The sequence below is a fragment of the Acipenser ruthenus genome, chromosome 40 (genome assembly GCF_902713425.1).
Source record: "Acipenser ruthenus chromosome 40, fAciRut3.2 maternal haplotype, whole genome shotgun sequence".
Classification (NCBI taxonomy): Eukaryota; Metazoa; Chordata; class Actinopteri; order Acipenseriformes; family Acipenseridae; genus Acipenser; species Acipenser ruthenus.
Genome location: NC_081228.1, coordinates 5,210,416 through 5,224,376, shown reverse-complemented (window position 1 = coordinate 5,224,376; position 13,961 = coordinate 5,210,416). Strand labels below are relative to the sequence as shown.

The window sequence follows — 13,961 nt, the reverse complement described above, 5'->3', positions numbered from 1 at the left end:
GGGTCTGGATGGCGGTTTAATTGGTTCAGTGAAACAATTTAGAACAGGGTTGGAACAAAGACCAGGACTGGAGGAAACAACGTTGGCCACCTGTGGTTTATGAAAAAGGTTGACTCTTTAGAGCTGGGGTGGGCAATTCCAGTCCTGGAGGTCTGGGGTCCCTCCTGGCTTTTGTTCCAACTTGGTCCCAAATTACTTAATTGGACCAATTATTGGACTAATTAAGTCATTTAGAGCACAGTTGGAACAAAAGTCAGGAGGGACACCGGCCCTGCTTTAGAGTTTAAACTTTAGACCTTGGTCAAGGGTGGCCAAAGTTGTGTCTTCCACTCCTGGTCTTTGTTCCAACCTTATTCTGAATTGTTTAATCGAACCAATTAAGCCTCCATCCAGACCTGAAGCAGTTCATGATCTCCTTTTATCTGTTAAACCTGGAGTGGAATGGCAGTCACAAGGTTTCAGCATGTGTTAGCCATGCATTATTGAGCTGCTGCAGTGTGGCTAGGATTATTGGGGCTGGTCCATTGTATAACGTGAATTCCCACTCTATGATCTTAGCTGGAATGAATGGATTTAATGTCAGACAGTTACATAAAAATGAAACACCTCTGTAGTTAAACCCACAGTGTGGAAATTGTGTTGGTCAAAGTGATAAGCGAAACATTTTGCATCCTGAAAAAAAGAAAATGCTACTCCGAACATCTTGAAATAATACATACTCTTTGTCTATATACAATTTAAATAGTTATCGGATTAAAATATTAGCTTGAATGCCACAAAATAGGATATTGTTTCCCACTTTCTAATTATTTACAGACTAACCTATTAGAGGTAAATGCTGGCAGGTTTAATAACACTGCTTTGATGTATAAGTAGCTTGTAAGTGCTTTCACAGGATTTCAGGATTACAAAATGCCTGCGATTGGGCTACTCTTTGAGAAAGGAGAGGTAACCAGCGCTACACACTTCATGACATTTCCTAAAGTGATTGTGAATCTCCAGTGAACACAGGGGGCACAGTCAGTAGCAGTAGTAGTAGTAGTAGTCGTAGTAATATGCATGTAAACATTAAACAAATCAAAAGCAGGCATAATGCAAAAAGAGGTATGTAAAACTCAGATAATCCTTCCCTTTTATATCCATTTGTAGAAACGAGAGGCTTTTGGTTGCCCTTCCCGTTCAGTTTGTTTTCCTCTGGGGGGGGGATGGGGTGGGGTGTCTTTGCTGCTTTGCTTTGTTTCTGTCTGGGTGTTACTTTTGAGCCCTTTTAAATGCTCCTATCCTCTTTTGGACGGTAGAATCACACAGGATCATCCTTTCGCTCCCAGGTGGTTTGCACCTGTTTCCTATTGGCCCTCTGCAGCCTCGTCTCCTGATTGGAATGCCAGCCTCCCATTCCTTCGCAGTTTCTGCATCATCTCCTTGCATTAGGCTGCATGGTGGCCTCTGCTTCCTGTCGCATGCCATGCAGGTGCAGAAAGGACAGTCCTCTCCTTCTCTCTTTCTCTCGCTCTTTGATTTACTGTACTTGATTTCATCTTGAGGTTATTATTATTATTATATGATTATTATTTATTATCCAATACCAGAAGCAATCAAATATTGCCATACCGTACTATCTGTGCTTTTTTTATATTATATGTATTTAGTCCGTGGTTTTTTAAAGTTTATTTTAATGTATTGTTTTTTGCAATGCAGGGCCCATTTCCAGGTAGATTAATACAGTGCCAAAAGATTCCAGCGAATTGAGTGGGTCAGGTTCAGAAATCTTCGATCTTCTGGAAGGCAATTGTCTGCAAAAAAAGTACAAACAGAAGGTGTTAATACAGCGCTGTGCTGGACGTTCACTGCATTCTACCTTAATATCTTGAAGTCTGTTTTAATCTAAACACTGGCATATCTTAATACAGCCACTCTAAAATATATAAACCAGATTTTTAATATCAAATCGCCTTCATGTCCCAGCACCACTCCAGACTGATAAAATGATTTAATTAGCAAACACATACACGAATATGTGTTGTGGGTTATTTAAATCATCTCAGTTTGGGCTAACTACGCTCTCTCTCTCTCTCTCTCTCTCTCTCTCTCTCTCTCTCTCTCTCTCTCTCTCTCTCTCTCTCTCTCTCTCTCTCTCTCTCTCTCTCTCTCTCTCTCTCTCTCTCTCTCTCTCTCTCTCTCTCTCTCTCTCTCTCTCTCTCTCTCTCTCTCTCTCTCTCTCTCAATATGAAGAAGCCCCGGGACTGACAGAACAGATAGCCTCTGGAGAACACACGCCTGCAGTGGCCACAAGGGGGCACTGTTGCTCCTTGCAACTGCGGGTATGCTTCTGTTTTCTTTCACAGCGGGTTAAAGGGTTGCATTCGTCATTCTGTTTGTGAGTTTGCTTTTCGCGGCTTCACTTCCCAGCATGCAGTTCGGTTGATGTCATACCTGTGACATCCGCAGCTTCAGATTTCAATATTTGGGTCTGTGAATCCTTTCTTTCCCTCGTTTACTAAAACTGGCTTCTCTGTTCTGGTGTGCCAGACAAGTATCTGAAAAATAAAAAATAAAAACAAGACTCCATAGGGTGTACAAATACATTACTACAATACAATTATATCCCCTCTGCGTCTTTGGGACCACTAATAGCAGCCCCTACAAACGGTCCCCAGGTATATTACGGACAGTAAGGACAGTTCAGTGTGAGATGGAAATTGTTTGAGCAGCCGCTTTTGTTGAGTCAGCCCTTCAGCCATTCTCAGCGTTTACTGTAAAACCATGGCAAGGTTCAATGCTCTAGTCTAGACTTTTTACAAAACTATAACCTAGCAACCAATCAATAATCAATGCAAGGTCTTTCGTACTCTCAAGTGTTTCTCCGAATAAACAATATTTCTCCAGTATTGAATTCTTTTGGAAGGTTTCTAGTGTTCTTACCGTTAAACTTCACCCGGTAAACTAGTTAATGAATGTATACTCTCAGTGTAAAAATGGGCTCCTGATAATCTGTATAGGAATGTTTGTAATAAGGGTGTGGGAGAGAGAGAGGTACCTGGGTTTATTTACAGTATTTGTCAGGTGTTATTGCAAGTAGGAGACACTAGGGTACTTAGTGGTGTTACCTGGGACGGTAGAGCATACATATTTTAGACTTTTAGTCTTGTTCCCCTTTCTTAACAGAGGTATTCTTACTGCAACACATCCTTTAAGTCCTGATTTCAAGAGTGACCTTCATACTGTTGATTTGATGGACAACGACATCTGTGCCTTCTGCCAGTTCTTTTGTCAATTCAATGTTTGTCTTCTTTCTATTCCTTAAGGATATTATCTTCAAGTATTGCTCATCCTTGTTAGACAGCTTCCAGTCCTGGGTTTGTCAATTACAGATGATGTTTCTCTGTAATTGTTGATTATGCTTCGGATACCACACCTTGAAAATCGAGTGATGCGAGTTATTTCACTCAATGTTTTTCCATCTTAATGCAAGTCAAGGTTGTTATAATAATAGAAAACACTAGTGAAGGCTTTGAGTAAATTGCTGATGCTCATAATGCATCAGAGTAAAAAAATGCAACATGTCTAAGACTTTTGCACAGCAGTGTATATGTATATATAAATATATATTTTAATAATAATAATGCTAACCGAGTAGTGTAAAGCATTTTTATAACTATGAACAAAGTATGGATTAATTCACAAGAGGACTTTATCAGAACTCCTGCACAAGTAAAAACTCTGCATGGCTGAAGGCTGGTTCATACTTCAATGGCATGGCAGGTGCTGAGGGTGATTTTGAATCTGTCTCAAGTCATGCTCTGTTTCTCAACCCTAGCTGTCTGCGTCGCACGACCATTCCCCAGTGGTCACAAGACTGAAGCATGAGCAAGCCTTCAGAATACAAATGAAGATGGATCAGCAGGTGTACTCATGTCCTAACCTTTTACCTCTTGAGAACTGAGACCAAAAACCGCTATTTTAATTGTGATTGTTTTTAAGAGACTTGCTGAGCTCTATACTTGTTGATTGAACACACAATCTAAACTTGTATTTAGTGTTTAAAATCCAGTTTTGCAGCCCTTGTGAGATCAACACCTATTGGGAGAAGGCTCCCCAAACAAGACCAAAATGAAGCTGCTTGCATAGGCAGACAAGGACAGGAGTCAGTTTCTGATTCTATATTCCTTTGTGATAGCAATGCTTTTTGATTGTTGATGCTTTGCTTTTTGCTTTTTGCTCAATGTTTTTTGCTTACTGATTGTGAGCAGGGTCTTGTTACTGCTTCAAAGAGCAAAACAAGAATACATTTGACTAAAATTCCCTTTTGAAAGGTCCCACGTTGCAATTGAGAAGAACTGTACCACTCAGACTGATGCCCTCTGTTACTAGGAGAGCCAATTCTTAATATATTTCCCTTGAAAAAAAAAAAAGCTCTGTAATTTATTTTCTCCTGTTCATCCTTCTAAAGCAGCGTTGTGATCACCTCTTTCATCTCACCCACCGCCATGAATTATGCATCGCCACGTTTGAAATCCGCGGAGCAGTCTCTTGTAGATAGACGGGTGTAGAGGAGGTTAATAGTCACACTTTCAGCTGAAGAGGGAGATTACGAAGATGAGAACTGTCACAGCATGCCCTTAGCTCCTCAACTCCGGGTGCTAGACCATTGTGGCACTCCAATTTATATCTTATACAATGTCAGGCTTTTGACAAGCAAGCATTGGTAAGCATTTCAAATGTGAAGTTTTAAAGAGAGATTCATCTTAAAGAAATCCCTTGATTCAAGGCGACGTCCCCTTTCATACAGCTCAAGTGTGCAGAAATCATTTTTGGGGGTTATATAACGTACACAAAATATCCACGGGTATTTACCGGTATCTAACATTTATGTATATTTAATATTCTATTATGTCATCTTTTTTAAAGCAAATGTATTTCTTTTCCTTCTGCTCTCAGATCATTGAAATATTGAAATACAACATGGCTCATTCAAACAGACCGTCTACCTTTTCCTTGATGTCCTTCTGATTTGAATCCGGCACTAACTTTCTACCGAAGGTGGAGTGGGAATCAATATAGCGCTTGTTGTTGTTTGGGGTCTGCCCTACTATGCCTGGAAGATGGATATAACCACGCCCTAGAAGGTGGCAACAATGTGGGTCTATTATTATCATGACAAAATAAACGCTGATAGACATAACCTGTCCAGCTTACCTTGTGAGTAAATAAAACATCACATATTTCCACTGGACCCACAAGTCCACAGTACAACTCTTAACACATTTTCACATTCAAAACTGTTACAAAAGGATGGATTCCTTGTCCATAGAAACAGCAACTGAGTCCCACTGTAGTGCACTGTTCCTTCAAATGAACGATGCCTAACTTCCAACCCTCTTACAGTACCTTAGTGCAATTGGCAGCTTTGGGCTCGAGGTCGTTGAGTGTCACCAGCTCTCTCAGAAGGCTGCTCTCTTGGTAGCCCCCCTTGACGCCACGCAGCTTGAAGTAGGCCTGTGGCTTGAACAGGATGAGTCTGAGGTTGACAGCGAAGCCCGCCATGTCGATGGCGAACGGGCGGTGGGGGTCGAAGACCGTCTTCCAGCCGTAGACCTTCCCAGCAGCGTTCACCTTGGGGGACTCGTAGCGCAAGCCCCCCACGAATGCCACGGGCCACACTGACACCTTCCGCGTCGACCGCATCTGTAGAGTCAGGGGCGGGGAGATAAACAGGTTACAGGCTTGACTCGAAGAAGTATTAAACTAGTCATACTTCTCATTCTTAAAATCTCAAATGCTCCAATTCGTCCTGCTGAAACCTGTTCCTTGATTTCTTTCTTTCTTTTTCTAAGGCATGATGAATTATTACAGGGATTTTGTATATATGATCAAACTATGATGGGAGCGTTTAAAATCAGTTTTAGTGAAGTTTAAATGAAACAGGAGTGGTGTGTTAGAGTTATGTGAGAGTCACAATTCTGCCTGTCTAATTGCATGCTACGCTAAAACAAGCATACATGCCCTCACACTCATAGAAGTCTAAGTTATCTTACAAGCAACATGCCTCCATGCTGCATGTGCTCAGTGGTGCTTCGCAGTGCTGTTCGTGGGCTAAAGATCGCGCATGTGTCGTTGGTTTGTGTGAGCGAGTGAGAGAGATGTATAATGACAGCCATGGCACTCTCTTCCCCTACATCCATGAGATGAAGCAGCTGTGTAGATAATCATGTGGCTTCCAGTGGAAGACTGCTGACAATGACATTGTCATGGCCTCTTAACAGCGATCTTCTGCTTTGCTTGTAATATTTTGTGTTCTTTTTCGGTATCATGTGTAGTCGATTTGCAGAGGATTTGTGGATGATGATATGCCTGTCTTCTATCTAAACCAGCTGCTGTAATATCGACTAAGGGGTTCATTTACTGAATACTTTACAGCTGGATTTAAAAAAAAAGCACATTACAGTACTGGGGAATCCCCATGGATAACATCAATTACTTATTTTTAGTCCAGGGTTAAATGATGTAAAAAAAAAATAAAATCCAACTGTGGCTTATTAACACCTTGGCTCCTTGATAAGACTAAATGAGCTGTTTCCACGTCAGCCAGGCTCAAGTGGCCTCATGTTACCAGTCATACAGAGAGCAGTTGGGTTATAAGCTACTGTACGTTTGTATGACTGAGCAAACGGAGGAGGAGGAGGAGGAGGGATCAGACCCAGAAGACAATCTTGAAATGATACCTGTTCACACAATCTATTTTACTGATCCAAACAGTGGTGGTGCTTGAAACCTTATTTCATTCTACATGATCATTCTAATAGGTGGGTCAATAAATGGGTGAAAAAAACCCAGCTGGATTCAAATTTATTTAAAGAGTGGAGATATTAAGATACAGCACTGTTTAGATCATTAATAAAAATACCCAAAGAAGGAATGTGTAACTGACACCGTTATTTGGTGGCAACTTCCTTCAATTGTTTTGTAGATGAAGTCACAGAGCTAGCAGCTGAAGATCAAGATTTGTATTCTAGAAACTCTGTGGGCGCCACAGGGAGGATTCAAGGAAACCTGAAAGAACAAACTACCCTCATTTAAATACCAGCAACCTAACAAACAGGCATCTCAGGAAAACAAGTGTTGGAACCGGGCAGCCCTCAAGGAAGTGCAGATGTAAAATGTACAGCAGCTCGTTAGTTTGCCCCGTGATTTCCATTACACGAGAGTAGATGTTAAAACTTCATGCTGATTTGAACTCGGCTCTCGCCAAGATAAGCACCAACTAAGACGTAGCTTTACAGTAAACTAATGTGATCCATATGTGTCTCCATCCATTTACGTTTCCTTCCATATGATGATGTAGATATCCTTCTGTCTGGTGTTAATGGCTGAAGTGTAATGCTGGCTCCAGGGATCAGCTTATTTTGCCTCCCTGGCGCATCAGCACACACAACGGCTGCGATGCTGGCTCCGGGGATCAACCAAAGTGCGGCCTCCCCAGCGCATCAGCATGACAACCGTCTGGATTGAGCTAAGTAGGGTACATCTCTGGGGTTTTCAAGTGGGCACCTTCCATCCTCAGTGTTTCGTCGACTAGCCCACGACACCTCAAGAGGGCTCGACGGTGATTCTGGCGTCCCAGCATCACCCCCCTCCGTCCCCCACTCAACTCAGCCCAGCTTACTTACCTGTCCCCAGCCAGAATCTTTCCGTCTCAACCACAGCCAGTTGCTGCTCCTCTCTGCTGCTTCAGATAAGTTCTTCACTGTGCGACGCAACTCTTGGCCACTGAATCCGACGTCTCTGAGAAACCGGGTTGTAGAGTGTGCCACAAATCCTCGACAACCCACTTCCACTGGGTAAACCCGAACTCTCCATCCTCGCTGTTCCGCTTCAGTGGCTAGTTGAGCATACCGCAGTTTCTTCCTCTCATACGCCTCATCTACAGCATCCTCCCATGGCACTGTTAACTCTACCAGGTGAACAAGGCGTGCTGATCCAGACCACAAGACAATATCTGGTCGAAGGTTAGTGGTGGCAATCTCAGGTGGAAAAATAAGCCGTTGACCAACATCTGCCAGCATATTCCAGTCTCTAGCAGCTTCCAGTTGTCCTGGGCGAGGATTGGTTTTAACACCTTTTCTTGGTGGTTGCTCTCCTGGGCGGAGGAATGTTGTCTTTTGTGTGTAATGTTTTGATGGAACAGGTGGCAACTTATTGGTCATGTTACGCTTGTCTTCCAATGCTAAGGCCAAACATCGCAGCACCTGGTCATGGCGCCAAGTAAACCGTCCTTGGCTAAGAGCCACCTTACATCCTGTCAAAATGTGCCTTAATGTTGCAGGTGTTGAACACAAAGGACATGAGGGATCCTCTCCTACCCAGAGGTTTAGGTTCTGTGGTGATGGGAGAACATCATATGTTGACCTGATGAGGAAACTGATCCTGCTCTGTTCCATTGACCATAGGTCTTGCCAGCCAATCTTGCGTTGTTCCACACTCTCCCATCTCATCCATTCTCCCTGTTTGGCCTGGGAAATGGCCTTTATACACCTCATCCTCTCCTCCTGCTTTTGCACCTCATTGACTACCAGCTTCCTCCTTTGAGCTGGGGCCGCCTTGTGCCATGTAGGAGGAGTTGAACTGAAACCAAGACCCCCTCTTCCATGCTGAACTTGCCCCATGATATCACCAATTCGAAGGGCAGCCTTTGCATCTTCCACAGCTTTCTTTGCCGCCCACTTTCTTCCAGTTTTCAACACAGGTGCTGCCTCCCTTACGCATTTATCGCGTGACTCTACTAATGTCATTTCCAGTCTGACCTTGGCGCACTTAAACTCCTCGGTTAGAGCAGAGACTGGTAGCTGCAGTATTCCTTTACCATAAAGTCCCACTCTGCTGAGGCAGCGTGGAACTCCCAACCATTTCCTGATGTATGAACTGATTAAAGCTTCCAGCTTCTCTACTGTTGTCAAAGAAACCTCGTACACAGTCAGTGGCCACAGCAACCTCGGCAGTAGACCAAACTGAAAGCACCAGAGTTTTAGTTTACCTGGTAGAGCGCAGCTGTCTATGCTCTTCAACCCTTCCACTGCTTGTTGTCTAACTTCTCCCACACGAACTGTGTCCTTTAGATCCCCGTCGTACCATCTCCCAAGACTCTTCACTGGCTTCTCAGACACTGTTGGTATTGCCTCACCATTAATGAAGAATGTTTTATCTACTACTTTGCCTTTAATTATAGAGATGCTCCTTGATTTAGTGGGCTTGAATTGCATTCGTGCCCATTCAATGTTATTGGTTAATTTGCCCAATAATCGATTAGTGCAGGCTACTGTTGTAGTCATGGTTGTCATGTCATCCATGTATGCTCGAATTGGTGGTAGTCGCATTCCAGAAGCCAAGCGCTCTCCTCCTACTACCCATTTTGATGCCCTAATGATTACTTCCATTGCCATGGTAAAAGCCAGTGGAGAAATGGTGCATCCTGCCATTATTCCAACCTCTAGGCATTGCCATGTAGTGCTGAATTCTGAAGTTGAAAAACTGAATTGTAAATCTCCAAAATAGGCTTTCACTAAATTTGTTATTGTCATCGGTACACTGAAAAAATCAAATGCTGCCCAAAGTAGTTCATGTGGCACTGAACCATATGCATTAGCCAAATCCAGGAATGTCACATGGAGCTCCTTCCTCTCCTTTTTAGCTGATTGAATTTGTTGCCAGATCACATTGATGTGTTCTAAGCAACCTGGGAAACCTGGAATGCCCGCTTTTTGTATTGAAGTGTCAATGAAGCAGTTCTTTAATAGGTAAGCTGACAATCTCTGAGCAATAATGCTGAAGAAAATCTTGCCTTCTACGTTTAATAGGGAAATGGGACGAAACTGACTGATGCTTGTAGAATCTTTTTCTTTAGGTATAAAGACTCCACCTGCTCGGCGCCATGCTCTTGGTACAACCTGTTTTTCCCATGCCACTTTCATCAATTTCCACAGAATTCGTAGAACTCCTGAAGCACTCTTGTACACTCTGTACGGAACTCCATTAGGCCCTGGAGATGATGAAGCCCTTGCTTTTTTCACAGCTTGCTCTATTTCTTTCCACTTAGGTGCACAGTCCTCCATTTGGTATTCTGGTGGATTGATAGGTGGGATGTCTGACGGAATTGACATAGGCTCCTGCCTTTTTGAATCTGTATGTGTTTCCTCCAAATATCTCTCCAGCTCAACCTTAGATGCTTTTAGTGTGCCATTCTTCTCACTGGTGAATAACTTCTTTACAAATTTGAATGGGTCTTTATAAAAGTTAGCTCTCGCACGCTCCTTCTTTTTGTAGCGTTTCCGTAGGCGCTCAGCTCTGCGCAATGTTGCAAGCTTATCTTTTATGACCCTTTGTAAGAGATTGAGTCCCTCCTTCTGACTTTGTTCTGCTCTTCTCCATTGGTTCCTCAGCTGTCTCCTTTCTCTAACTAAGCGTTCAATCTCCTGCTGCCGTCTAGACTTTCCAGGAATAGTTTGTACTTTTTCCTTCCTTTTTTCAACTCCAAACCTCTCACTTCCATATGCGTAGATGATGTCCCCAAATTTATCCAGCTTCTTTTCAACTGTTCCACTTAATCTTTCCAATGCAACGCAGAGATCTGTGTTTACTGTGTCCCATGCAGTTTTCTCACAAGCTCTTGGCCATTTAACTCCAGGCTTGTGCCCGTTGAGGTTCTTTTCTCTCTTATGCTGGTTTGTCTGACCGGGTTCACAAGGATCATTAGGTTCATCACTAACTGTGTCCATGCAAGTCCTCCTCACATCTATGACAGGGGTGCTGATATCCTGCGAACTGTGGTTTGCTTCCTGTCGCTGGATTTCATTCGACTGACTTGACTGACTTCGTAAGAAGTATTGATCAATGCGAGGCCCTTGTCCCTTCTCCCTCAAGCATTTCATTCTCCCTTGATGAATCTTCAAACCCCTGACCGTTGTCGCCTTGCTCCAGCCGCAGACACAAACCTGGAGTTCCATGTCTTTGTTAACTGCAGATCTTGAACTAGTCTTTTGTGAAGTACTCTCCATACTCATATCCGTTTCCGTTCCTAAGTCGTTAACCGTGTTGTCCAACGTTGAGTCATCTTCCGCCCCCGCTCTCGCAGACTCTAGGGGTATTTTTCTCTTTAATTTCTTAGAAGCCTTGGGCGGGTGTCTCCAGCATCCTGTAAACACAGAGCTGGATACTGCCGACAAGGGTAGCTAACCCTTACCAGCCCCAATGGGGTCTCTTTTCTCCTGTCAGCTGTCTCTCCAGGCTGTCACAAGGTCTTTCCCTTGTTGCCAGCTGCACTATTCACAGCAGTCACTGGACGTATCCAGATCTTCATGATTTCCATTACACGAGAGTAGATGTTAAAACTTCATGCTGATTTGAACTCGGCTCTCGCCAAGATAAGCACCAACTAAGACGTAGCTTTACAGTAAACTAATGTGATCCATATGTGTCTCCATCCATTTACGTTTCCTTCCATATGATGATGTAGATATCCTTCTGTCTGGTGTTAATGGCTGAAGTGTAATGCTGGCTCCAGGGATCAGCTTATTTTGCCTCCCTGGCGCATCAGCACACACAACGGCTGCGATGCTGGCTCCGGGGATCAACCAAAGTGCGGCCTCCCCAGCGCATCAGCATGACAACCGTCTGGATTGAGCTAAGTAGCGTTAAAAGGGTTGACACATTTTCCACTTCCCCGTCGTACTATAAAATAAAACGAAGCACACTAAACAAATTGCATTGAAGCCCACGATTTAATAAGGACGGAGCAACAAGCTGACAGGAAGTCAATAATCTCACTGTTTTCATTGGCAACATAAGCATTTTTTAAAAACACAATTTGAATAATTGATCAGTTCAGCTCTGTGGTGTACAGTTCTAAACAGAAAAATATGCATATTTGATGTGCCATTTTGATTTGTTCCTTTCAGAATGGAGGGGGTCTTATTAAAAATGATAGGACCAAACATCGTTTAGGATATAATTTGGACATAAGGGCCTTTTTATTCTGTGTCTGTGGTCTGAGCGACGCATGTGCTCTGAATAACACCGAGCTCACGCTGTTCCAGGCTACGAGGGCACAGATCCAAAGACAATTCTTGTTATATGGCTCTTAATAAAACATGGTGTAAGGCTGGCATACAGAGCATGCATTTTGTATTTGAACTGTTCCCTGATATACTTGACAGGCTGCTCATTAAACCCTTAACAATAGAAAGTGCTGAGTGTACACCATGGGGATCTGCAATAGCTTACTTCTCAGTTTGTGTTATCACTGAGAGGTGTCCAGAGTAGACACATAAGGCAAACGATTGTTCACTTTATCTGTGGCTAATTCAGGTTCCACTGGTAATAAAGCAGAGCTCCCTGATCACACAGTTGCAATCTAAGCTATGGCCAAAAGTTTTGCATCACCTAGAATTTTAGGATTGAGACATAATTTAAAAAAATCAAATAAATAAATAACTATATGAACATAATTTAGATCTCATATTTAACATTCTGTAATCAAATAAACTACAAAATGATATCACAAAAGTCTACCGGAAGCCATAATAGTAGTACAGCATTTCATGTCACATTTTTCAATTTTTGTCAGTTTTTCCTTAAGTATATGGAAAACTACAAAACGATGTGTAATTCAATATGTTAACATAACATTGTTCAGCAGGTTTCACTCGACTTTATGAAGCAAAATGAATTCATTCTATAGGGTGATGCTAAACTTTTGTGCCTTCGCTGTAGGCTTGTAGGTTTGCCGAACCTGCTGTTTTTCTTATGATAGGCTGCATCAATACATAGTAATTAAAATCCTGATTGATTCTGTTCACGTGAGCAGTTGTGTGGTTGCTTTACCCATGGGGTGAGATGGGGAGCGAGAGGGGTGACGTTTTCCAATACAGCCCCGTGGCTGCAGACACGGCTATCGATGGACTGATGTTATTAACACTGAATGGCTCCAGTTTGCTCCTGAGAGATCAGCTAACATGAGCCGCATTTTCAGATTGCAAAGTGGCTGTCATTAGTCTGTACCATTAAGATAAGTTGCATGCATGCGAATGTGCTAGTTACGTCAATGCGAGTTCAAAGCTGGCTAATGCTAGTTAAGAGTATCACGTTTAGCGTTCAGAAATCTGATGGACACGTCTTTCCTCATCTACTGATAGAATCCACTTTACCGGCCAATAAAACCTGGTGGAAGGTTAGGTAAAGAAAACGCAAGAGTGACCTTTTCTTAATGATTGCAGTGGAAGGGTAACGACAGCACCATAAACATGAAGAATGACATTATTATTTATTGGTTCTTTTACTTTAATGAGCACCATGTCTCAAAAGCACTAAAACCCACCCCTGTCCATATGGTGATAAAGGTGAAATTATAGATGGTTTTTAAATGGTGATTATAGGCCACGCGACCTTGTAAGTGTGCTTTTTCATGACTCCCTGGCTACTGTCTGTAATTGAGGTAAAGTAATAATTATGGATTCCAGGGCTTTCTGAAATTGGCAGCTCAGCTCTATTTGGCTTCTTTGACACATCATGCTGACTACCCGCCCACGGGGAAATGCAGATTCAAATAATCTGTTCCCTGCATCAGCTGAGACGCATCGGACCCTGTTACCCTCCTAATCTGAGATACTTAATAAGGGGGGAGCAGAAAATTCAGTCCGCTGGATTTATAGATTTGTATTCATGTCATTTAAATGCCTTACTTGCTCAATTTTTAACTGCAGTATACGCCTTTTAAGATGACTTTTTAACATTTTACACCATGTACGAGAAATCAATTAGGAATCACTGTTAAGGGTTTGACAAGATTTGGTTCAGTAACACTTTATATTAAGTGTCTCTAATTACCGTGTATTTACATAGTAGTTACTTAGTAAATACATGTGTGTTACACATAATTGCAATGTTATTATGCACAATCACAATGTAGTTAA

The 13,961-nt window shown here is 42.6% G+C and overlaps 1 protein-coding gene across 3 annotated transcripts in view; it reads right to left on the bottom strand.

The window, feature by feature from the left end:
* Positions 1-1,663: 1,663 nt before the first annotated feature.
* The window catches only part of LOC117397461 (galactosylgalactosylxylosylprotein 3-beta-glucuronosyltransferase 1), a 54,416-nt gene continuing 42,118 nt past the window's right edge, over positions 1,664-13,961 (bottom strand). For all 3 annotated transcript variants that reach the window (XM_059010225.1, XM_059010224.1, XM_059010226.1), the window contains 3 exons: positions 5,389-5,685; positions 2,434-2,537; positions 1,664-1,793 (listed from right to left, as the gene is read on the bottom strand). In XM_059010225.1, the coding sequence (XP_058866208.1) occupies positions 2,451-2,537; positions 5,389-5,685 (384 nt within the window). In that variant the 3' untranslated portion in view covers positions 1,664-1,793; positions 2,434-2,450. The remainder of the gene's footprint in view (positions 1,794-2,433; positions 2,538-5,388; positions 5,686-13,961) is intronic.